The sequence below is a fragment of the Lytechinus pictus genome, chromosome 15 (assembly GCF_037042905.1).
Source record: "Lytechinus pictus isolate F3 Inbred chromosome 15, Lp3.0, whole genome shotgun sequence".
In the NCBI taxonomy this organism is placed as follows: domain Eukaryota; kingdom Metazoa; phylum Echinodermata; class Echinoidea; order Temnopleuroida; family Toxopneustidae; genus Lytechinus; species Lytechinus pictus.
The window spans coordinates 5,915,680-5,940,062 of record NC_087259.1 but is presented as its reverse complement, the minus strand read 5'-3'; the positions used below and the strand labels follow the sequence as shown (position 1 = coordinate 5,940,062).

The following is a 24,383-nucleotide window of genomic DNA, read 5'->3' as shown; positions in this document are numbered from 1 at the left end:
TGAAATTCTAATAACTTTTTAATTATTTGATGAATTTTTCTCAAACCTTCGGCATTATTTTTTATTATTTTTTCTGCTATTTTTACAATAAACTTTTTTTCAGGGTGAACTTCCCCTTTAACGATTAAGCGCTACTAAGTAAATGAAATGGCCTATCGAGATCGTCGTTGCATGCGCATTTTCCTCAGTAGACTGACTAGAAACCAATCAGAATTGTTCTTTGAAATAAGCGATGAACGCTGATCTTTGTGTAACGGAGCCCAGGTGTGTTTCGTTCCTTTGTAAACATCCTACATACATCATGTCCCTCAGCAGTTAAGTAGAAAAAAATCTAGAGGTCAGTGTACTTTCACGAAGACCATTATTTAGAAAAGATCGATTTTCTGATGGTTTTTATAAATATGATTAACGATTTTTATGAATAACTAGCTTAATGAAAAGCAAGTTTGCCTCTGAACATAGGTTTCGCCCATACTTTGTACCTTAAGAGAGAGAGAGAAAGACAGAAAAAAATGAACGATGGATGGAGAAGTGGAAAGAAGGATGAAAAATATATGGGGTGAGAGAAATAATGGACGATAGAGGGAGGGGGACAATGGATGACAGAGAGTGGGAGTGAGATAAATAACTGACTGATAGATTGAAAATAAGAAAGCGCGAGAGAGTGAAATAAATGATGGGATAGAGAAAGGGAGAGTGTGAGAGAAATAATGAAAGATAGATGGAGAGGGGAATGATATGATTGATTGATTGATTGATTGAAAGTGAAAGTAAGAAAGCGGCAGAGAGTTAAAGAAATGATGGATAGAGAAAGTGAGAGTGTGAGAGAAATAATGAAAAATAGAGGGAGAAGGGAATGATATGATTGATTGATTGAAAGTAAGAAAGCGGCAGAGAGTTAAAGAAACGATGGATAGAGAAAGTGAGAGTGTGAGAGAAATAATGAAAAATAGAGGGAGAAGGGAATGATATGATTGCCCGGGGGGGGGGGGCCACTTCCATTGACGAGTGGATACCATGCGCGACCATGGGGTCTCGAAAAGCACCCTAAACACGTATTTTCCATATTCTGAAAATGCACCCCTTAACAAGTATTGGCGTGTGAAACCCTACCCTTAACAAGTATTGGAAACAAAACGATACTCTTGACAAGTATTCCCTGAAATGAACCCCTAAACAAGTACAGCGATCCCGGTATGATTGATTGATTGAAAGAAAGAAAGCGGCAGAGAGTTAAATAAATGATTGATAGAGAAAGTGAGAGTGTGAGAGAAATAATGAAAAATAGAGGGAGAAGGGAATGATATGATTGATTGATTACAAGTAAGAAAGCGGCAGAGAGTTAAAGAAATGATGGATAGAGAAAGTGAGAGTGTGAGAGAAATAATAAAAGATAGAGGGAGAGGAGAATGATATGATTGATTGATTGATTGAAAGTAAGAAAGCGGCAGAGAGTTAAAAAAATGATGGATAGTGAAAGTGAGAGTGTGAGAGAAATAATGAAAGATAGAGGGAGAGGGGAATGATTGATTGATTGATTTATTGAAAGTAAGAAAGCGGCAGAGAGTTCAAGAAATGATGGAATAGAGAAAGGGGGAGTGTGAGATTAGTATTTGCAGATAGAGGGAGAGGGTTAATTGATTAAAGAGAGGGGAGTGAGATAAACGATGGAAGTAGAAGAGAGAGAGGGGGAGATGAAGTTTTGAAACTAACATTTTAAAGAGCGATTTGAATGGATTTCATGTTTATAGACATGTATAGAAAGAAAGAGAGAGATAGGTTGAGAGAGAGAGGGTGTAAGAGAGAGGAAGAGGGTGTGAGAGAGTGTTGGGTAAAGAGACAGACAGGAAGACAGTCGGGTGTCAGGATGACAGAGTCTTCTTTTGGTTGGCTTATTTCTTTGAAGGTACATGTAGCTCAACTGATTTCCTTCTTCTTCCTTTCTCTTCTCCTTCTTCTTATTCTTCTTCTCCTTCTCCTCCTCCTTCTTCCTCTCTTTCTCTTCATTTTTTCTTTTATTGTGGGGGAAGGGGAGGAATAAAAAATTCAAACAGGATTTATTCACAAATAATTCCATGGTTTAACAATTTTTTTTGGCTTCTGTTTTGTTAAAAATGACCCCTCACCAAAAAAATGTGTGTGTGTGTGGGGGGGGGGGGAACAACAAATGCAAACAGGATTTATTCACAAATAATTCCACGGTTTTTTAACTAATTTTTTGGCTTTCTGCTTTGTGGAAAACACCCCCCCCCCAAAAAAAAAAAAAAATGATAATAAAATAAAATAAAATAAAACTAAAGAAATAAATAAATAAAAACCTAGTGACATGACATTTCCTACTGATCATTTGCTAACAAATATTGCTTAAATCACTTTTATTGAACGACTGAAATCAAACATCACACAATTTTGCGATGAGACCCCGAGTGTACTAATCAAATTAGTGAGTGATTGATCTGTTCTTTTAATAACTCTATCGAATTTATGTCATTAAAAGAACAAACATACCAGTCTGAGAATTTCCTGTCAATATTACCCTAATTTGTAAACAATTCGAAGTATCGTCAGGCAGACATTTCATAGCTGGATATTTTGTGAAAATGTATTGGATTTTTTTTCTTCCAAGTATTGATTGAATCCCCAACCATTTTTTATTATTCAATTTGTACAAGATTTAAAAAATTCATATCTTTACATGGTAAAACAAGTATATTGTAATTAGGTTATATAATATATCATAATGATATAGATAACATGTATATATATTTAAAAAAAAAGTCTAAGATAAAATCAAGGACATCTGAAAAAGAACATAAATTAATATTTAAAAAATATTCACTTCTTCAGTTGAAGTAACAAGTAAGATTACATTTCCTTGCCTTTCCTTACGGGGCCAGAATATTTTGTTGTCCGGGGGGTTAAGATAATCGAGATCGTTTCAACTTGTTTTATTTTTTTTTCTTTTAGTAAAGTAGAGTTCTACGGGTAAAAATAATCCTTTTGTATTTTACATTAATTTGTTTCTTTCGCTTCATGTTCTTCTCTTTTTAACCCCCCATGTAGAGCGACTCCAGCTTTACAGATATTTCAGAGCAAAATCTTCCAGCATTATAACCACACTTACATTTACTTTAAACGTAATTCAGTCTCGCATATTTTTGTCTGCCGGATACCTTGTCATTTCCAATTTAACCTTTATTACGCAAATTTGTCCAGCTCATCGATCACCGTGATCACTGTGCTCAACGCCATTTTAATGAGCATACTCATCATGCGATATGGAAGGTTTACATTCCATTCGTCTAATACTGTAATACCAATTCGCGAAATTGCCAACTCGTCTACTATCATTTGGTCTACCATCAGTTCGTCCACTCGGCTCACCACACGTTCTACTTTCATTTAGTCGAATGCCATTCCGTCTAATAACCAGTTGGTTCAATAGCCATTTAGACCACATGCCATCTGGTCTAACTAAACTGAAGTGTTTCTTGTGCGAAATGAATGAAAAGAAAATGGGTATTATACCAATTGGTTATTAGACGAATGGTAATAGACGAACTGGTGATTAGACGAAGTGATGGTTGGACCAAATAGTTGTTAGACGAAATGTTGATGGATAGAATGACATTAAGCTAAATGGAGGTAGACCATGTGGTGAGGGGAATGGCTGGCAGTGGACGAATCAGCAATGGAAGGGGAGACGGTTTAAACCATCACTTCTAACGAACCCTTACTTTAGATCTTAAGAATTTGAATTATATTCATTAATCTCAAACAAATGTTAAAATATATAAAAAGATAGATAGACAGATAGATGCATGACTGAATAAGGATGTATCTTGCATCTTTTCCGTGGGTTTTCAGACCGATCGCAAATTTTTCAAAAGCTCACTTTCTTTGAACATTTAGAAGACAAAAAAGTGATATACCATCAAATAGAGTATTTAATAAAATAATATTGTACCCTTATCGGATTTAGATGATGAGCGCCCAGCCCAAATGCATGATTTCACTGGGGATTAATCCCACCACCTCCGTCCTTTAGACGCATGCTCGACCACTGAGCCAACATTGAGCATTTGCAAGAAAATATGACAAATTTTATCGCTCCCTGCTTACGTCGTAGTTACATCAGTGGACCCGGCTCCATATCGACCACTGATATGTCTTCGAACATATCGGAAATAATGGTATAGTTCCTATCGTTCTGGGTCCCGTCTTACAAAGCGTTGCGATTGATTCAATCAACCACAACTATGGAAAGCCAGCAATGTCAACATCTAAAATGAATATTTGTTCAAAATATTTCCTATATATGATGTACATTCATACATTCATCGTTTTCTTGAAAATTATGTGGACTTCTCTTAGCTTACAAAGGCCATTGTGCAAATTTCCTTTTAAAAATATGACATTATGGATTTCCATAATAGTTGCTTTTGATTGGATCAATCGTAACTCTCTGTAAGACGGGGCCCTGGTATCGTTTACTTCGGTGTGATCTCGACGTTGTGCTGTAGTCACACCTACTAAACCGATCCAGACCTATGAGAACTATTGTACGCTGTTGCATGGTGCGCTAGTGCCCTTTGGTAAGGCATTAATCCTCAGTACCAGGTCCTTCGGAGGGGACCTTAAGCCGTCGGTCCTCTGGTTGCTTGCTTACAAGCATTCATGCTTTCTTAGCAATCAGGTAAAAAAATCACCACCACCACCACCACCACCACCAATAACATATCGACGGTCGATTCGGAGTCGGTTTGAATGGTATGACTGAGGGCATTTTAGAAACGCGCAGAACTTGGCAAGAGAAGGCAAATGCTTCGCCCTCGTGGATACCTGATTTCTTTCCTCGTTAACCATGGATGCAAGATGGGCCTCTCTGATTGGATTCATAATTGTGTGTCGAATCACTGAATCGGCTTCAGCGATGGCGAAATCTTCGTCGTCATCATCGTCGTCGTCATCGTCGTCAACATCATTGTCGTCGTCATCAGTCAGTTCAGCTGAAGGTAGGGACTGAATTTCATAGCATTATTTATTGGGACGGGGCCAGAATCATAATTTTAAAAGTTAAAATCACTACTCTATATATATTCTGTACATGGACAAGGTTTCCGCTTATGTAGGTCATTGACATAGATATTTGATAAACAAAAATTAAGAGGGGGAAGGGTGGATTTTTAAACAGAACAAACATTATTCCTGGTTGCGCGATTGCGTGATCTAGCTTTTTTTAATTTCAATGAGAGAACATGCGTGACATTGATAGGATATAACAAATATAATGAACTATATTTGTTGTAAACGAGAGTTTTGTGAAACAATACTTAACTGTCATTGGCGACGGAACGTATTTTTGTTTGGGGGGGGGGGGGGACAAAGCCAAAAAGGGCACTTATAAGTAAAAAAATGGCTTTAAGTGCAAACGGATATTTTCACAATGAGGTTATCATCTGCGTGAAGTAGTGTGAGTAAAACCTTTTTGAAGTGATTTCTGATTGATAAGATATATATTCAAGCTCTAATTTATCCAAGAGAGAGCGCAAATCTGAAGTTGTAAAACTCGCATTTTTGGTCAATTATGGCGCTAATTACTGTTAACAGGGCATACTTGTGAGATGTTGCTGAAGAATTAACGCGAGTACGAAGCGCGAGCTGAAATTTTTAATACACTGACCAGAAAAGGAAAATGTTAAGGACTGCAATTAGTGACTCATGAATACGATACATATCTCACCAATCGAATAATGCGAGCACGAAGCGCGAGCTGAAAATTTGTTATATTCCAACCTAAAAACTGGATATTCTAAGCATTTTTTGTAACCAGGAACAGAATGGTATCTTAAAGGTCAAGTCCACCCCAGCAAAATGTTGATTTGAATAAATAGAGAAAAATGAAACTAGCATAACACTGAACATTTCATCAAAATCGGATGTAAAATAAGAAAGTTATGGCATTTTAAAGTTTCGCTTATTTTTCACAAAACAGTGATATGCACAACTCAGTAACATGCAAATGAGTCAGTCGATGATGTCCATCACTCACTATTTCTTTTGTTTTTTTATTGTTTGAATTATACAATATATCATTTTTTACAGATTTGACCATAGGGACCGACTTGACTGAATCATATAGTATTAAACAATGCTAATTCCACATGTTCAGGGAGGAATTAATCACTGTTTCACTTGACAATGAGGAGAAAAGTAGAATATTTCATATAATAAAATACAAAATAAATAGTGAGTGGATGACGTCATCAGTCCCCTCATTTGCCTAACAACTAGGGTGTGCATATAACTGTTTTTGTGAAATTAAGCGAAACTTTAAAATGTCATACCTTTCTTATTTTACATCCGATTTTGATGAAATTTTCAGTGTTATGCTTGTTGGATTTTTCTCTTTTTATTCAAATCATTTTTTTGTTGGGGTGGACTTGTCCTTTAATAAACAATGATTGACATGATTGATGCGAGTTCGAAACGAGAGCCAAACATTTCATTCTTACGGGGAATATTTTTGGGGTAAGTACCCCTCTCCTGCCCCCGGTTCCGCCGCTCCTGTTGACTGTAGATCATGTTGGTTGACTGCATCCTCGCCCCGAGTCTTTGATTTTGATAAAGATGTGCCATTAAATGATACAAAATTGTTTATAAATACAAATGCAATTACCATTGATGGTTTCATCACTCAGTGAAATGGAAATATAAATTTTAAAGGGGAATGAAACCTTTGGAACAAGTCGGCGTGTGTGGAAATAGAAAAATCGAAGAATAAGATCAAAGGAACTTTGAGAGAAATCAGACAAATAATGAGAAAGTTATGAGTATTTGAATATTGCGATCACTAGCAATGGCAATGCGACAAAGATGTGTGATGTCACATGTGAACAACTTTCCCTGTGATGGACTATAAAATAACCCCAAAATGTCTCTTCTTGCTCTTTCTTATGGTGATACAAACTCTTAATCCATAATGTATTCTTTGAAAATTTATATTACATGCCGTCATTTACAAAGAATACATGATCTACTGATAGAAGTGATAACAAATGACATCACACATCTTTGTCGCATTACCAATTAGAGGATGTATACATTACTAAAATGATCTATAAATTTCAAATTATTTCTTTCTCATTATTTATTAAATTTTCCCAAACTTTCGTTGATCTGTTTCTTTGATTTTTCTGTTTTCACACAAGCTATCTTGTATCAAAGGTTCGTTCTCCTTTAAATTAAAACAAACGAGTTTACTCCCTATCCCTATATGTGTATTGAGAGTGCTGAAAATTCATTGGCAATAGAGATGCTGGAAAAAAATTCTTAATGATGTAAATCGCATAGTAACAGCTAAACAATTCTGAGAAATGTTTATTACTTTGCATGGAATCTGCCCAACCTTATACAATGGAAATTAATTTCATGAATTCACATATAAATACAAAATATTACATGAATTAAAATCATAGATAATGTAGCTGCAGTCAATCAATCAAACATAGCAGACATGTTTTTACGGGAGTGGTTTCGTTTATTCTGTCTTTTCCTTGACTCCGTGAAAACTGTAACAAATAAAATACATAAATGGAAACCAATTAATATCATGAAACTTGACATAGCTCTTCAAACTAGATATCATATCATTAAATAAAGCTTCCTTAGGTCCATGCTATCATATATCTCTTATAACATCTCTATAACTAGAAATTTGGGCGTGACCCATGGGCATTTCAACACAATTGCCCTTTATCTGACCTTATAAATATAGCCTTAAAATGCCCCTTCTTTGTATTTCATTAATTATCCTAACACTTCTGTAATAGCTAAATGCTCACAACTTCACTCACTTAAATACTTGTCTCATACAGGTCGATACTATATTCAACAATAAATCTATCCTTTCATCAAAGAAACTATTTCATAATGACTTTCGACCTTCGTAATAACTTCGTAAACTATAACCAACATGAATTCTTATATGTGGGGCATGTAACGCTACTCACATGTACGAGTGTAATCAACTAATATTTTAACAAAAAATATCATATTAGCACACATTATTTCTAATAAATTATACAATACGAGTGTAAACACTGACCTTCTTGCCTCTATTTTGTCGTTAAAGTTGGCTGCAACTAAGGGATTACTTAGATTTTCTTCAATTTATGGAAACATCAGGCATTTTATGCCTATCATCAAAACTCAAGATGTGGTGCCGCAGATGGCGTTCTAACTTTTTTGTTATCTCGACCACAAAATGTTTTGTTAAAGTCACGCAGTTACATGGCTCCTTTAAATTAGTTTAACTAATTTACCACAATAGATTATTCAATGAACTAACAACCACTACTGTATGTCACATGTATAGCATAGAAATCAAGATTGTGTTTACATCTAACTTCTTTGTCTTTCAATATTGATTCCAAAATATGTAGCATTCCTTAACAGTTAAGCATATAGTATATTCAAAGTCAATTTTCACTAAATCTGAACATCAGTATTCACACTTGGTAATATCAATAATCTCCTTTACCAAAAAAAATCATGCATTTATTTTTTGCATAGTTTGAATCGAAGTACTGATTCGTAAAGTTATCAATCAGAAATTTAACAAACATTCTCTCGATTGCATGAAGCATTCTAATACGAGCAAATTTGCATATTTCCAAATTTTAAAGTGTGTAATATTACCTCATAGTTTGATATACTCTATCAACACTTCATGCTTCTATCTGAAGTTCCTATCCGCTATAAATTCATGCAGTACGCAGAGATTATGAAAATATTTGTAAAGGTGTGCTACATTCTTCTAATCACACCATTTAACTTGAACATGTTTCACATGTGCAATTTTTAAAAACTACCGATAATGTTAAACTTCATCAATCCAAGAGTGTTTCAGTGTTTCTGTGGTTTTCAATTCAAATAATGTAACGGACTTGCATGTTAAACCTCAATAGGATTAATTCAATCCAAAGTAGGCACAATGAATTTTTACCTTTTTAACACATTTCTTAATCATTTATATTCATGCCTATGTTTACACATACAATTCAATTCTATCCTTTCAATTTGTTTGTTCAAATGATAATACGACATGTTTATACATTTCAAGAAACAAATATCACTCTATAGTCTTGTATCAGACTCACTGACTCAAATGATCATTTAAAGGATGAAATTTTGTCAAGCTATCACTATAACCACAATGTAGAGTGCTAACAACCTTGAACTTGTGTAGTCTCAAATATAGACCCAATCAAACAAATACAAATTATTCAGGTTAACCTCCAAAAAAAATGAAGAAATTGTGACGGAACGCCTTTATGTTCCAAGGAATTTGTGTTTGTTTGGTTTTTTTTCTTTTGTTTTTGTTCGAAAATCAATTATAATGACAAACTGTCAATTTTCAATTTAGTCTCATACTCAGGCTGTAGTATTTTGCTAAATTCAATAGTCATGATAAACTGTTACACAACTTTGGATATTATCACTTCCAGACTTAGGAATTCTGGTTAAATTCAAATTATTTAAAAACAACACCTCATATTCCTGAATTAGTCTAATTTCAGACTCAATGAATGACATTTAAAATAACAACTACTTAGTCTTTAACTTTAGACCCAACAGTGGTATCAAATTGATTGAAATGAAATAAGTATAATATTAGACCCAAAGTGATACCAATTTCAGCAAAACAAAAATAGTCTTAATTCAGACCCTATGGCTCCTTGTTAGGGAATCTTCCTTGGTCTTCCTGTGTGACCAACAAAATAAGTTTATGTATTGGTCGTTCTAAGTAACGTTGCTGTGAGATTCGCTTTCCGCGACTGTCCAATTTAGAGTCACTCATCACTAACTTAGCCTTGCGCACATGATTGTCTAAGGATGGGTATACATCAACTACTCTGGCTAGCGTCCATTGGTTTCTTGGATTCTCATCCTTTACGATTACAATGTCACCGACGTGCGCATTTCTCTGAGGATAAGTCCATTTCTGACGTGACTGAAGGCTCTGAAGGAACTCATGCTTCCAACGCTTCCAAAATTCATTGGCTAGATGCTGAACTCTCCTCCATCTTTTCCTAGAGTACAAGTCCTCTCGTTGAAATTGGCCAAGAGGTGGTAACAGCACACTAGTTTTCATCGTTAGCAGGTGGTTCGGTGTCAAGGGTTCTGGATGTGTGGGGTCATTCAAGTTCTCGATGGTCAGAGGTCTACTATTTACAATAGCCGCTGCTTCGTTCATGAGGGTGCGCAGGGACTCATCATCAAGTTGCTGTCCAGCTTTGTGTAGCAAGGCTTCTAGTACTCGGCGTATAGTGCGTATTTGTCTCTCCCATACGCCTCCCATGTGACTTGCTGATGGGACGTTGAATTTGAAGTAGATGTAGTCACAGTCTTTATTCAGAAGGAATTTTCTGATCTGGTCATGATGAGCAGCGCTACCCTCTCCTAGCTCAGACACAGCTCCGATGAAGTTTGTGCCTCTGTCAGAACGAAGTTGACGGACAGGACCTCTAATGGATAGGAATCGTCGGAGAGCATTAATGAAAGAGTCACTTGTCATTGAGTTAAGAGTCTCTATGTGTACAGCCCTAGAAGCCATGCAGCTGAAGAGGAGGCCGTATCTCTTTAGTTCTCTCCGGCCGTCCTTTATCACCCAAGGACCGAAAACATCCATGCAGCTGTATGTAAAGGGTGGTGAAGGTTCAACTCTGTCCTTTGGCAGGTTTGACATCTTCTGCCACTGAGATTCACCGCGTAGCCTACGGCAAGTGACACACTTATTAATGAATCTTGAGATCGTCGAGCTCCCAGATACGACCCAGAAACCGCTTGACCTCAACTGGTTGGTGGTCATGCCTCGACCCTGGTGGGCTGTCTGACTGTGGCAATGTCTTATTATTAGCTCTGTGATATGGTGGTTCTTGGGTAGAATAACTGGATGCTTACTCTCATAAGAACCTTCAGCACATGTGAGACGTCCACCTACTCTTAGTATCCCATCAGAGTCGACGAAAGGGTCAAGACGGTGAAACCGACTATAGCCTTGATGCTTACGTCTGTATCTCTTGCCTGTATTCATGTCATTACCTTTGGCTGCTCGGTTCTGTATAGCCGTCAACTCATCATGGAATTCATCTCTTTGTACAGCCTTCAAGATTTCCAATTGGGCTTGGTTCAGTTCCTTCATAGTTAGTTTGTGTGGTACGATCTGGTGAGAACTCTTTCTGGTGCGGGACGAGATGGGAAGACCTCGTTCTCGACATTGCGGTTTCAAGAGAGACTTCAGTCTTAGGCAGTTTGCTACTGCCCTTTTAGCTCTGATCCAACAGGAGAATCTATCCAATCGATCAATCTCAAAGGCACAAGGCTTAGAGTGGCCCCGTACAATGTTTGTATGAGCTTTCTTTACTTCTGGATCATCTGGTTCTACATCAAACTCATCATCTTGTTTGAACTCATCTGCCTTATTCTCCCAAAGGAACTCTGGACCATTGAACCATGAAGATGACAGGAGTTGGTTGACTGTAGCTCCCCGGGATGCAAGGTCAGCAGGGTTATCATGTGTTCCCACATGTTTCCATTGTGATGGGGTAGAGAGCTGTCTAATCTGATGTATACGGTTAGCGACGAACACGTGAAATCGCTTTGTGTCATTGTTAATGTACCCCATCACTACATTACTGTCTGTCCAATAGAACTCTTCCGTGTTTGGGGGTACAAGTTCTCTCTGGAGAAATGCACTGATCTTGACTGAGATTACTGCGGCAGTCAATTCCAGACGTGGCACAGTGATAGGTTTGAGAGGAACCACTCTGGCCTTTCCCATCAACAGTGTACAGTGCACCTTGCCTTCATCATTGGTTAGCCTTAGATATGTGCACTCGCCATAACCAGTAGTGCTAGCATCAGAAAAGTGATGAAGCTGCATTTTCTTGACATCTCCAAATCCAGCAGGCTTGTAGCATCGCTGTATGGATATCGAGTCGAGATTGAGTAAATCAGCTCTCCATTTCTCCCATTTACTCATCTGGTCATCAGGCAGTTCATCGTCCCAGTCTACTGCTTTCTTGCATAGTTCTTGCAAGATCTGTTTGCCTCGTAGTATGACTGGTGCCAGCAGACCTAGTGGATCATATATTGACATGACAGTGGCTAACACTCCTCTTCTCGTCAGGGGTTTGTCGTGTAGAGTGAGTCTGAACTTCAGTGTGTCAGACTCGATACACCATAACACTCCCAGAGCCTTTTCCATTGGTGAGTCGGTTCCCAGAAGATCCGTCTTTGAGACTCCTTTCGCTCTATCTGGCTCTGGAACAGATTCCATTACTTCTTTGTTGTTTGATATGAATTTGTGTAGATGTAGTCCACCCTTCTCACATAACTGCCTCGTTCTTGAAGCTAGATCAACGGCATCCTTAGCAGAAGGGACAGATTTCAATCCATCATCCACGTAGAAATCTCGATGGATAAAGTCCTTCACGTCATCTCCAAATTTATCTGCATGGTCAGTAGCTATTTGCTTCAAGCAGAAATTGGAGCAGCCTGGCGAGGAAGATGCTCCAAACAAATGGACAGTCATACGTAGCTCCATAGGATCTTGATGGATATTTCCATTCTTCCACCACAGATATCTCAGGTAGTCACGGTGGTCCTCTCTCACTCTGAATTGGTGAAACATTTCCTTTATATCACAGCTAAATGCAATCTCGTCCTTCCTAAATCGGCAGAGTACACCTACAAGTGCATTCGTCAGGTCTGGTCCAGTAAGGAGATGATCATTTAGAGATTGTCCTTTACATTGAGCACTGCAGTCATACACAACCCGAAGTTTGTTAGGCTGTATAACGCCATGATGAGGGATATACCACACTGGACTATCCTCTGCCTTGAGTTCTGGTGCTAGCTCTGCGTATCCCTTCTCAAGGAGTGCTTCCATCTTTTCTGTGTAGCTACGGTGGTAGTTTGGATCTCTTTCAAACTTCCTTTTCAGATGCTGCAGTCTCTTATCTGCCATATATCTGTTGTTTGGCAGTTTTGGAGCATTTTCCTTGAATGGGAGTGGGGTCTCATAATGTCCATCATCTAACACTCGAACATTATCTTTCATGATTCTCATGAACCTTACATCATTCTGTGAGAAGGGTTCTTTACTGCTTCTGAGATCAGAGAAATCAGCTTCCAGCATCCTAAGCACTGACGAAGGATTTATTTCTTCCTTGATGGTGACATTGTGCGAAAATATCACACTCTTTCCCTTTGAAGTCGTGTTCTCGTTCAGCTCATTAGGTATCTCATAAGTGATGAGGCGATGACTGAACCCTATTCTGTCGTCAGGGCTGACTTCAAACTCCTTTTTTTGGATTTTTGGTTAGCTACGCCAACGATGCTCCAACCTAAGTCAGTTTTCATACCAAACGGTCCATCTCCATCAGGGGAAGGAATTATGTTGCGAGGAGTTAGAGCACTGGCGCAGTCATATCCGATGAGCAGTCCAACCTCACATTCTTGAAGTGGTAACAGTTCCTCTGCAATTTCAGTCAGGTGAGGAAACGAGGCTGCCACTTCAGGTACAGGAATATGCTCCCTGTTGGCAGGCATAATGTCTCGAGTATACACTGCAGGAAGATTGATTACCTTTGTGCTGTTGTGGGCACGAACTGTTAGACCTTGAATCTTCTCGCTAGGTATCCTTTCATTTTTCCTTGACATGGTAGAGAGAAGAAGATTTACCTTTGAACCATGTAGGTTCATCGCTTATTTGGTAGACTCCAGCAAGAATGTTGTGTCAGACTGTGTGTCTAACAACGCATAGATCAGTCTCTCATCAATGCTGTCCTTCTGAGATATCCAGACTGGAACGACCGAAGAACACCTTACAGCCTGCCTGTTCTTAGTCATGTGATTTACTGTGGTATGAGAACTTGATGTTCTGAGTTGCTCTATTGGCCAAGAGCTGTCATTGGCAGGCTGGGCCCCCATCTGCACACTGTGGCTCTCTTGGTTACTTCTGTTCCAATATTCATGAAGAGATGTGGGATGTCGTTTTTTGCAGACACTACATGTGTGCTTCCTGTTACATTCCCTTGAAGTGTGCCCTCGTTTGAGACAGCCATAACACAGTCCATTCTCTCGAACATAGTTCTTTCGTTCTTTCAAGGTCATTGAAAGGAACTTCTGACAAATTCCTAGCTGATGATGTTCCTTACAAAGCAAACAGACTTGCTCCTGCTTCCTTCCTTTTCTTGGAGGCTGTGGGCGTTGATCTGTTGAGGTGTACATGGATATCGCACCCAACACGGTCCGCTTCTTCTCTACCTTCAGCTCCTTTACACTATTCAGTGAGGTAACAGGATCACATGCGATGTTAGCTTCTTCCTCGATGAAGTTGCTAAATGCTTGAAAAGAAGGGAAGGTGTTTCTATGAGTTTCTCTCCATTTGGCAACTCTTTTACCCCAGCTTATGATGAGATGGTCTGGAAGTTTGGCCAGGATCTTTCTATTTTCCCTCTCATCGTCCAATTGCGCCAGATTTCCTATGGTTTGCATTGCTGTACAGCACTGTTTCAAGAGATCAGACAGCATTCGTAGGCCTTGGCTATCCCTTTTGTTGATTCTCGGCCAGGATTCTAACTTGTCTCTGTAGGCATTGGACAGAACAAAGGGATCGCCATACCTACTTTCCAAGGCCTGTTTAGCTGCAGCATAGGAGAAGGCATCACCTAACAATGAATAACCTTGAACTAGTTGTAAGGGTTGTCCCTTCAAGTATTTCAGAAGATAATAGAACTTATCCTCTGTCCTTATGTTCTTTCTTTCTATCAGCAGGTCATAGCTTCTTTTCCATGTGGGATATTGCAGAGAACTCCCTTCAAACACAGGCGGTTCTGGAGGGGGCAGGTGATTGAGACTCATCTGGTCCAGTATGGTTGCTGCTAATTGATCACTTGTTCCAAGAACTTGAGCACTTGGAGTCATTTTCTCTGTGGGAGAATCATCTTGGTTGTCAGCATTAACCCACCGTTTGCATTCAACCTCCTTTTGTGATGAACGTTTGGAGGAATGTCTAGATGACGTTGAATTTGAGGAGCCTACTTGTAGAGCCTTCATTCGAATGTGAGTTTCCTTCATCAGTTCGGTATGTTGCTCCTCAATCTCTTCGATTCTGTCAATGCTGTCATCATCCAGATTTAATGCCTCTTTAGTCTTACTAAGAGACTCCTGCAGCATCGATGCATTATCTATAGCTGCCTGTACTTCATCTCTCTGTTGTTTAATTACTAAGATAAGTTCTTCATCAATGAGGGCAGCTCTAAGTTTGTTGGCCGCCTGCCGCCAAGCCCTTATCAGTGAGCGAAACTGCCGTTCCTGCTGCTGGTACTGCAGGCCCTTCTTCGAATCGTCGTCCGACATCTTGTCCTCGTAGAAGAATAACCTCTGGAAGTTTTCACTGTAGCTGCAGCCAATCAATCAAACATAGCAGACATGTTTTTACGGGAGTGGTTTCGTTTATTCTGTCTTTTCCTTGACTCCGTGAAAACTGTAACAAATAAAATACATAAATGGAAACCAATTAATATCATGAAACTTGACATAGCTCTTCAAACTAGATGATATCATTAAATAAAGCTTCCTTAGGTCCATGCTATCATATATCTCTTATAACATCTCTATAACTAGAAATTTGGGCGTGACCCATGGGCATTTCAACACAATTGCCCTTTATCTGACCTTATAAATATACCCTTAAAATGCCCCTTCTTTGTATTTCATTAATTATCCTAACACTTCTGTAATAGCTAAATGCTCACAACTTCACTCACTTAAATACTTGTCTCATACAGGTCGATACTATATTCAACAATAAATCTATCCTTTCATCAAAGAAACTATTTCATAATGACTTTCGACCTTCGTAATAACTTCGTAAACTATAACCAACATGAATTCTTATATGTGGGGCATGTAACGCTACTCACATGTACGAGTGTAATCAACTAATATTTTAACACAAAAATATCATATTAGCACACATTATTTCTAATAAATTATACAATACGAGTGTAAACACTGACCTTCTTGCCTCTATTTTGTCGTTAAAGTTGGCTGCAACTAAGGGATTACTTAGATTTTCTTCAATTTATGGAAACATCAGGCATTTTATGCCTATCATCAAAACTCAAGATGTGGTGCCGCAGATGGCGTTCTAACTTTTTTGTTATCTCGACCACAACATGTTTTGTTAAAGTCACGCAGTTACAGATAACATTATGTGATCATATTTAAGAGGATGCTAGGTAACTACTGCAACATAGACCTATATTGTAACATCTGAAAATAGATAAATAGCGATTAATCGTACACTTGATTTTTACGATTTATTGTACACTGTAGCCAATGGAATCAATCGTAGTAAAATGTTCTAGGATCATTGCTAAGCTTTGTGTTACAGGCCCCTGATCATGCTGATAATGTTCTATTTTTATTACCGAGAACAAAATGAATTTGAATTGAATTGAGTAGTCATCATCGCCATCTGCGTCCTCATCAACATCAAAGCATTTGTCATAATTATCATTGATCATTGTTTCATATTAATTCTAATTGTTATTATTATTATTTGTATGGCGTCACCTGTGCCTGGGGGCGAAAAGCAAACTGAATCACTGTGACCGCAGGTCTGTCCTCCCGATACAACTGATTGGGGGAGTGCAAATGGACCACTACACCCGGGTTTCCCCCTACTCTTATACGAATAGTGCAGTGGAATCTTTGGTAAATGATTCCTATATTATTTTACTAAGCTTTCACGGGAATAGTTGTAATGCCGGCTAATGTAGGAGTTGATTGATGTCCTACAAAGAGCATGAAGAGGGTCACCGGCCGACCTACAGTTCTCTATAGTTGGTGTGAAAAGAGTAAATGAGTTATTTGCATACTCTGAAGCCTGTTCATTCACTGACTGATAATAATAGGTATTCGTATAGCGCCATCTATCTAGAAACAATCTATTCCGAGGCGCATTGTTATTATTATTACCCCGGCTGTAGCTCGAGCTGCCTTTCAGAGCTCGTGCATTCAATGAATTAATGCTGCCGGGTACCCATTCACCTCACCTGGGTCGAGTGCAGCACAATGTGGATAAACTTCTTGCTGAAGGAAAACTCGCCGTGGCTAGGATTCGAACCCATGAGTCTCTGTTTGAAAGGCGAGAGTCAGAACCACTAGACCACGACGCGCCCACACTTGTAGACAAACAAGAGTAAATTGAGTATTATTCAGTGTATTAATATAATAACAATCATCATCTGTATAATATCTGTCTTTATCATTAGTGATTGAAGCAAACGGCTGCCCTTCGAACTGGGATCTCTTGGGTGACCAATGTCTTCTCGTCCTCGCGTCACCAAATACTTGGCAAAAATCGCAGGAGAAATGTGCTGGCAAAGGGGGCGCTCTATTTTTCCCAGAAACTACTGACTCTGTGGAGTTTGTTAGAGGTAAAAAAAAAAAAAAAAAAAAAAAAGAAAGAAAGGAAACCATTGTTAGAGCTTTTCAATGAATAAAATGCAATTTTTTATGTCGATATTGTTCTTACCATCATCATTCTTGTCAAAAATATTATGGATGTCAGTATTTTACTTATCAATATCATCATTATCATAATATAGAAGCGGTAGAAATGGTATTCACTGTAAAAATGCTGTTTTAAACTTTTATACAACGATGTTTATTAGAACCTTAGAGTAGGAGTATAGACAGTTCAAACAAGAGTTTAAAATCTTCAACAACAAAGTCTAATTATAAATATTTAATTCTCAATAAATCAAGCAGGGTTGTTTAAACTGTAAGGTTCATATAGTAATCTGCTATGAATAACATTTTAAACAGCATTTTCACTGTGTTGCATCGTTATCATTGCGATTTAATACTTTTATGTTCATCATTATTATCATTATTATTATTATTACACTCTAAAAATAGTTTACCCAATTTTGGGTAAAATGGGAATATGCAGGATTGTTGGGTAAAAAAAAAAACCAATTTTTTGTAAATTTCACGCAATGTTGCGTTAAAATTTACCGTTAAAACATGCATTTTGTCCAATATGGGGAAAATTACCCAGCAAACATGCATGTTCCCTTTATACCCAATATTGGGTAAATTTGACTCAGTGTTTTTATGGTGTACTAATATTACTACTACTATCATTAACATTGTCATCATAATAAATTTTGACTTTGGTTATCATTATCAGCATCATCATTAGTATCATATAAGGGATTTAAAAAAAAAATTTAGTTCCTCTTTATTTCATTAATCGAATCGTAATAAAGGCAAAAAAGTCTTTAAAATATTTTTCTTTTACCTCGATTGGGCTACTTAACTATGTTTTAATTAAAATGGTACGTAAGAAAAAAGCATCTGTATTATTGTAAAGTATTTACCGCGTTAGCTTTGGGGACGGTATGGCGGACATGCATGCCCTCGCTTCCCGGGACCAAATATTATATCTCCCTTTGTAATAAGTGAGCAATTAGATCGATGATGTAATCATTTGATTTAATTCAGTTTATTATCCACAGTGTGAAAATTCTTTTTGCTCAAATTTTACAATAAACATCGATCAATTGTTTCTCGATTTTTGTTATACATATTCATGGTTATTCTGTATGTCATCATACAGAATGAAATAAAGACCTGACAAATATAATTTCTGCATGATGATGTTTCCAATAAAAATAGAGACTTGTAAAGTTTTTATGTAAAGATGATTGCCTAGGAGAAGAACAAAAACGAGAGTTGAGAATGAGAAGGAACTTTAGGTAGTGAGATTGCAAATTCAGGAGGTGAGATGTTGGGATTATTGTGGGTGCGGATATATATATATAGAGAGAAAGACAGGAACGAGTATAATGATGGCAAAGTCATATTTTCCCTCTCTCTCACCCCCCTCTCTCTCTCTCTCCCTCTCTTCATCAGTTATGATGACGATCACTTGCTCTGCGTACTGGTTGGGATGCATCGATCGCACCGATACCGGAAGTTTTGAGTGCCCAAACCAAGATGGCGTCTATTGGAACAGCCAGACAGACTTCTCTGGACATTGGGGTAATTACTCTTGCCCATGATGTCTTATGATTGATTGTTCACATTATGCATGAGGCGGTTCGATTCGCAGAAAGTTTTATACTTGAAAGACAATTATTCTCATCAATTTTCATCGAAAATCTAATTAGATTTTCCTGGATTGCTCCAAGTCCTTCCATTCAAGACATCATGAAATCCTAGTTTTAAAAATATCACCCTAAGGAGTGCGAAGGAACATTCTAAAAATATTGGTTAAAATGCTCCATGGGGTTAATTGTGAGTCCAACCAACATTGGGCATTTCTTTTGGGCATTTTTATTTATCCAGCGTGATGAAAATTTTGCCCATTCTAAAAGTAATTGCTGCTTTTTTTTGTTTAGCTTACTGGACAATATGCTTCCCGCATTGGGTAAAATACTGCCCCAAATTGGTTGGACACATAATTACCCTCGTGCTGGTTAAGATTTTACCCATTATTTTTTACAGTGAAGGAGTGATTCAGGAGCTACTTTATATTCAACATACAACAGTATATATTTGTTAATGGTAACAACTATAGTCTGCAATATTTTATATGTGGAGTCCCTCAGGGTAGCTTATTTGGTGCGCTTCTTTTTTATTATTGTTTTATCAATGACTTTTGCAGATCGTTCAAACAATTTCTATTATTCCGTTAGAAGAACCCACAAACTACAGTATATACAATCAATGTTATCAATTCTGAACTTATTAATGTGACCGAATGGATAAGAGTCACTAAATTATCTCTGAACCTTATAAGGTTATAAGAAAAAAGTATTTAGTAATTCAATAGGTACCTTACCGATGAATATTTGATTGATTGAAAGTTTTTGTTTTATTTTGATCTGGTTATATCATCTCGTTATGTCACCTTACATAATCTTCCACGTTATTTTTTTATTTTGACTTTTCTTCCCTTTACCTATCTGTTCATCGTGTTCTTCTTATCTTGACTTGTCTCTTGTTTTGTCTCATCTTCTTTATTTGACCTTCCTTTTCCCTTCCTCCACAGTTTCTCTCTCGCCTAATGCGCAACATATATCCTCCATGGCGGAGACCACTTTGTGTGAATGAACCTGCATCTAGTCTGTAATTCTAAATTCTGTTTACCTCAGTCCAGGGCCCTGGGAACAGGGAGTACTGATATAAATTTGGCAAGCACCCCCTCTATCCAGGGCCATGCCTCAGTCTGATCTCGACCTTTTTTCACTTGTTCCTCTTTTTTCTTTCCTATATGCACAGATATATTTTTACGTACCCATTCATCTTTTTTTTCTTTCTTTTTTTACATTAGAGGGGATCCACACTTAAAGGACAAGTCCACCCCAACAAAAAGTTGATTTGAATATAAAGGGAAAAATCCAACGAGCATAACACTGAAAATTTCATCAAAAACGGATTTAAAATAAGTTATGATATTTTAAGGTTTTGGTTATTTTCACAAAATAGCTATATGCACATCCTCGTCGGTATGCAAATGAGGAAACTAATGACGTCATCCACTCACTATTTCTATTGTTTTTCATCATATAAAATATTGAATATTCTTGTCTTCTCCTAATTGTCAAGTGAAACAAAGATTAATTCCCCCTGAACATGTGGAATGAGCATTGTTTTATTACTATATGGTTCAGTCAGGTTGATCATTTTCGTCAAATCTGTAAAAAATGAAATATTGTATAATTTAAACAATAAAAAACAAAAGAAACAGTGAGTGAGGGACATCATCGACTGCCTCATTTACATGTCATTGAGTTGTGCATATCACTGATTTGTGAAAAATGAGCGAAAGTTTAAAATGTCATAACTTTCTTACTTAACATCCGATTTTGATGAAATTTTTAGAGTTATGCTAGTTTGATTTTTCTCTACTTATTCAAATCAACATTTCTCTGGGGCGGACTTCAACTTTAACAAGCATTTCTTTAAGTGGATACCACCTATACCCATTTGCATATGCTCTATTTTATACTGCTTTTGATTTAGAATCTAACAGTCTGTCTTGCATTCATCATCGATTTAATATGGGCCATACCAATGAGATAGGGCTTTAAAGCATAATCATAATTATATCATTCATTTTATAATTTAGATTGGAGTCAATACCCAGCCCCAGCTCATCGGCTCTCTGGTGATTATTGTACCATGGTACGAGGGTCCAGGAGCTGGCTCGAACACCCGTGCACACAAGAAGATGCATGCCCTGTGTGCTCGCGAAAACGACTGCCTCCGACTACTAGAGCGCCATCAACGTCTCTGGCAGCTAATCACGGCAGCACGACTCCTCTTGATCAATCTGGTAAGTTTACCGGGATTGGTTCTCTGAGGAATGTGACGCAGTGGCGGATCCAGGGGGGGGGGGGGGGGGGAGGGCGGCAAGTTTTCCCGAAGAAAATTTGACAAGCAATAAAAATAAATAAATAAATAGAAAACAGGTCTTCACTTGTGTTTGAACGACATATTCCCATAAAAAAATATATGCTATGACTTTCAAAGAGGGGGGGGGGGGGCACAATTTTGTCTTAGTGGGCCCCTGAAGCGCGATCAATAAGCCAGTTCGTAGTTCCACTCTGCACATGATCAGAAGATTCTGCGCATGATCAGAGGAAGGTCATTCGTATTAAAAGTAGCATGGTGGTTTAAAATTCGATGAGATAAGCACCAACTTTGATGTCTTGATTATTCATATATTCTTTTGCATTGTGTTTTTCATTTACATCAACAAAAACAACAATGCGTCCGCGAACGACTGGTATTTCGTAGTTTGCCAGGTACATTGTACAACATAGTATAAATATGCATTCAAACTAGAAATGCAACAAATACCTTCATAGAGCGTTCATTCATATGCTATTCTAGTCACCTGGTCTATTCAATTTCTTCATTCTGCTATTTAAGGCATGCTTACGTAATATCTTGCTTTGAAATCTGCCTATCACAGTGAAAGAAATGAAAGGTCATTTGACCAAAATTGTCCATGAAGTAACTACGAACTGGTCTATTGGCAGGTATAAAGAAATTTGTCCACACTGTGCTGCACTCGACCCAGGTGAGGTGAATGGGTACCCGGTAGGATTTATTCCTTGAATGCTTTAGCGCCTACATGGCCGCTCAGCTACAGCCGGGGTAATGATATACCAAGCGTATTTTCAGCGCCTTGAGCACATAATCAATGTGGATTTGGCGCTTTAGAAATACTCTATATTATTATTATTATTATTATACGACCACACATAAATATTTTAAGGACTGTGCCATTAAACGGATATGTAGCTCACTATTCAAATAATGCGAGCGCGAAGCGCGAGCTTAAAATTATTGATATTGAGATTTAAAAAAGGGATATCATGAGCGTATTTTTGTAATCATGATACGTACCTGTCTCACTAAACAAACAAAGCGAGCGCTGAGCGCGTTCTGAATTTTTTTGATATGATGTGTGGGTGAGAGTGTGTATGTGTACAACTGCTTTATCAACTCTTTTGAATTAAATGTTATGAAAGAAATGAATAAAGAGAACAGTGGCCGTAGGCGTAGCGTAATTACAAATAAAAAATTCCCAGAGCTATCCTCCGTTTATTTTTTTGTGAGGTCGAACGCAGGTACCTTAACCACTAGACCACCTTGACGGGTAAGCGGGTAGGGCGAACCCGATCCGATTGACTGTTAGATAATCCTATTTTCGACCTCACCGATTAAATTTCCGTTTTACAGGTGTGGATGCGTTTTTGAACAATGACAAGCTGCCTTGCCTAGGCGCCTGTTCTTGGACAAACGACAAATTGACAATTTTTCGTCAGCTCCGAATCTTAGGCCGACTGTTGTCCTCCAATTTAAGGCAAAGACCTTCCAGCTGTTCATTGTCATTTGCTATAGGCCTTTTCAATATATTTACTGTGATCTCGCTATTTATTTCAATCTAGACCTTTCTTTGGTGAGGTTTCCAGGAACAAAAATCAAAAAATCATTATCGCAACGCAATTTAATCTCCGACTTTTTCTCGAATGCAGCCCCTCGCAGTCGACAGCGGAGTATGGCTTACAAGGCAATGTCCTGGGAAAGAGGTTGTCTTGGCAGCAGCTACGTGTTCATGATATCAACCGTGTCTTCGCGTATCCGATGTGCTGCACTATGCCTCTCGCACCCACAATGCACTTCATTCAACACTTACAGAAGCGGGAATAAAAATTGCCATCTTAGCTCGGTGGGCATTGCATCTGTTCCCGGCGATGCGTTGATATACAACACATTATGTACTTACTATGAATGGATTAAATAACCCGGGGCGCCGAGTTACATCATATGAGTCGAGTTTTAATTTAGAGCCAATCCATTCATATTGACAACGTCTTTTACTGAGGATTATTGTTTTTAATCGTTTAATTTCTAACTGCTTGCATGGTTTGAAATGCTTGAAATTAGCGTATATATTGTGATTCTTGATCATGCGTGATGTTATTATATTAATGTAAAATGCTTAATGCATGTTTAAAGTGAATCATAATTCTAGAAAATCCAGGAAGAATAAATTGGTCTAACTTACCTTTCGCTTTTACTCAAAGCTTCATGTATATAAAACCTGAATAGATTACCAACGCCCTCCTTTGAGGCCACCATAAACACATTATGGTTACACGGGCCTATTAACAATGAAAAGGAAAATATATTCATATGAGTCAACCCATTCTCAATTTTTTTATATAGCTGATTGACAAAGTGTATGAACATGATTGTCCATCTAACACTCATTCTATGGAGTGTAACGCTGTTGAGCGTTGTGGCCCAGTGGATTAGTCTTCTGACTTTGAAACAGAGGGTCGTGGGTTCGAATCCCAGCCATGGCGTAATTTCCTTCAGCAAGAAACTCATCCACATTGTGCTGCACTCAACCCAGGTGAGGTGAATGGGTACCCGGTAGGAAGAAATTCATTGAATGCTTGGGCGCCTAGGCAGCTCAGCTAAAGCCGGGGTAATAATAGCAGGGCCCGCTGGTAGAACAGTTTTCGAAACTGAAGTGGCTACCCTGGGTAAATATACCTATATTATTATTATTATTATACAAAGCTTCCTTTTCCTGAATTGGGAAGAAATATTTGGAAATATTTTGGTACTGTTTCAGGTGATGAATTTGATCCCTCAGGAGATGTCTTTTTCTGGTCAAATATGGATTTTCAGATATATATCCTACTCCTCTGGTAGTAAACATTCCACCCCGAATTTCATTCTCATTTTTTAATGATTTTTTAAAAGTGCGT

General features: G+C 38.0%; 3 protein-coding genes across 4 annotated transcripts; 1 reads left to right on the top strand and 2 right to left on the bottom strand.

Moving 5' to 3' along the window:
• Positions 1 to 7,487: 7,487 nt before the first annotated feature.
• LOC135156854 (uncharacterized) lies at positions 7,488 to 16,238 on the bottom strand. Of its 2 annotated transcripts, XR_010295910.1 has the most exons (3): positions 16,092 to 16,238; positions 8,108 to 15,556; positions 7,488 to 7,571 (listed from the first exon to the last, which is right to left on the bottom strand). XR_010295910.1 is itself a non-coding variant. In XM_064110581.1 (2 exons), exon 2 carries the CDS (start codon positions 13,202 to 13,204, stop codon positions 9,731 to 9,733), a length of 3,474 nt encoding a protein of 1,157 aa, XP_063966651.1. In that variant the 5' UTR covers positions 13,205 to 15,556; positions 16,092 to 16,238; the 3' UTR covers positions 7,506 to 9,730. The 2 variants fall into 2 exon arrangements, 1 of the variants encoding a protein (XP_063966651.1); XM_064110581.1 differs by having other exon boundaries at positions 7,506 to 15,556.
• Positions 13,774 to 15,429, bottom strand: LOC135156873 (uncharacterized). Its single transcript, XM_064110642.1, has one exon. It carries the CDS (start codon positions 15,427 to 15,429, stop codon positions 13,774 to 13,776), a length of 1,656 nt encoding a protein of 551 aa, XP_063966712.1.
• Positions 16,239 to 16,306: 68 nt separating the features above from the next.
• LOC129278219 (uncharacterized) lies at positions 16,307 to 23,407 on the top strand. The gene is made up of 5 exons (XM_064110641.1): positions 16,307 to 16,313; positions 17,352 to 17,516; positions 19,000 to 19,128; positions 21,221 to 21,427; positions 23,139 to 23,407. Exons 1-5 carry the CDS (start codon positions 16,307 to 16,309, stop codon positions 23,405 to 23,407), a joined length of 777 nt encoding a protein of 258 aa, XP_063966711.1.
• The last annotated feature ends 976 nt before the right edge of the window (positions 23,408 to 24,383 follow it).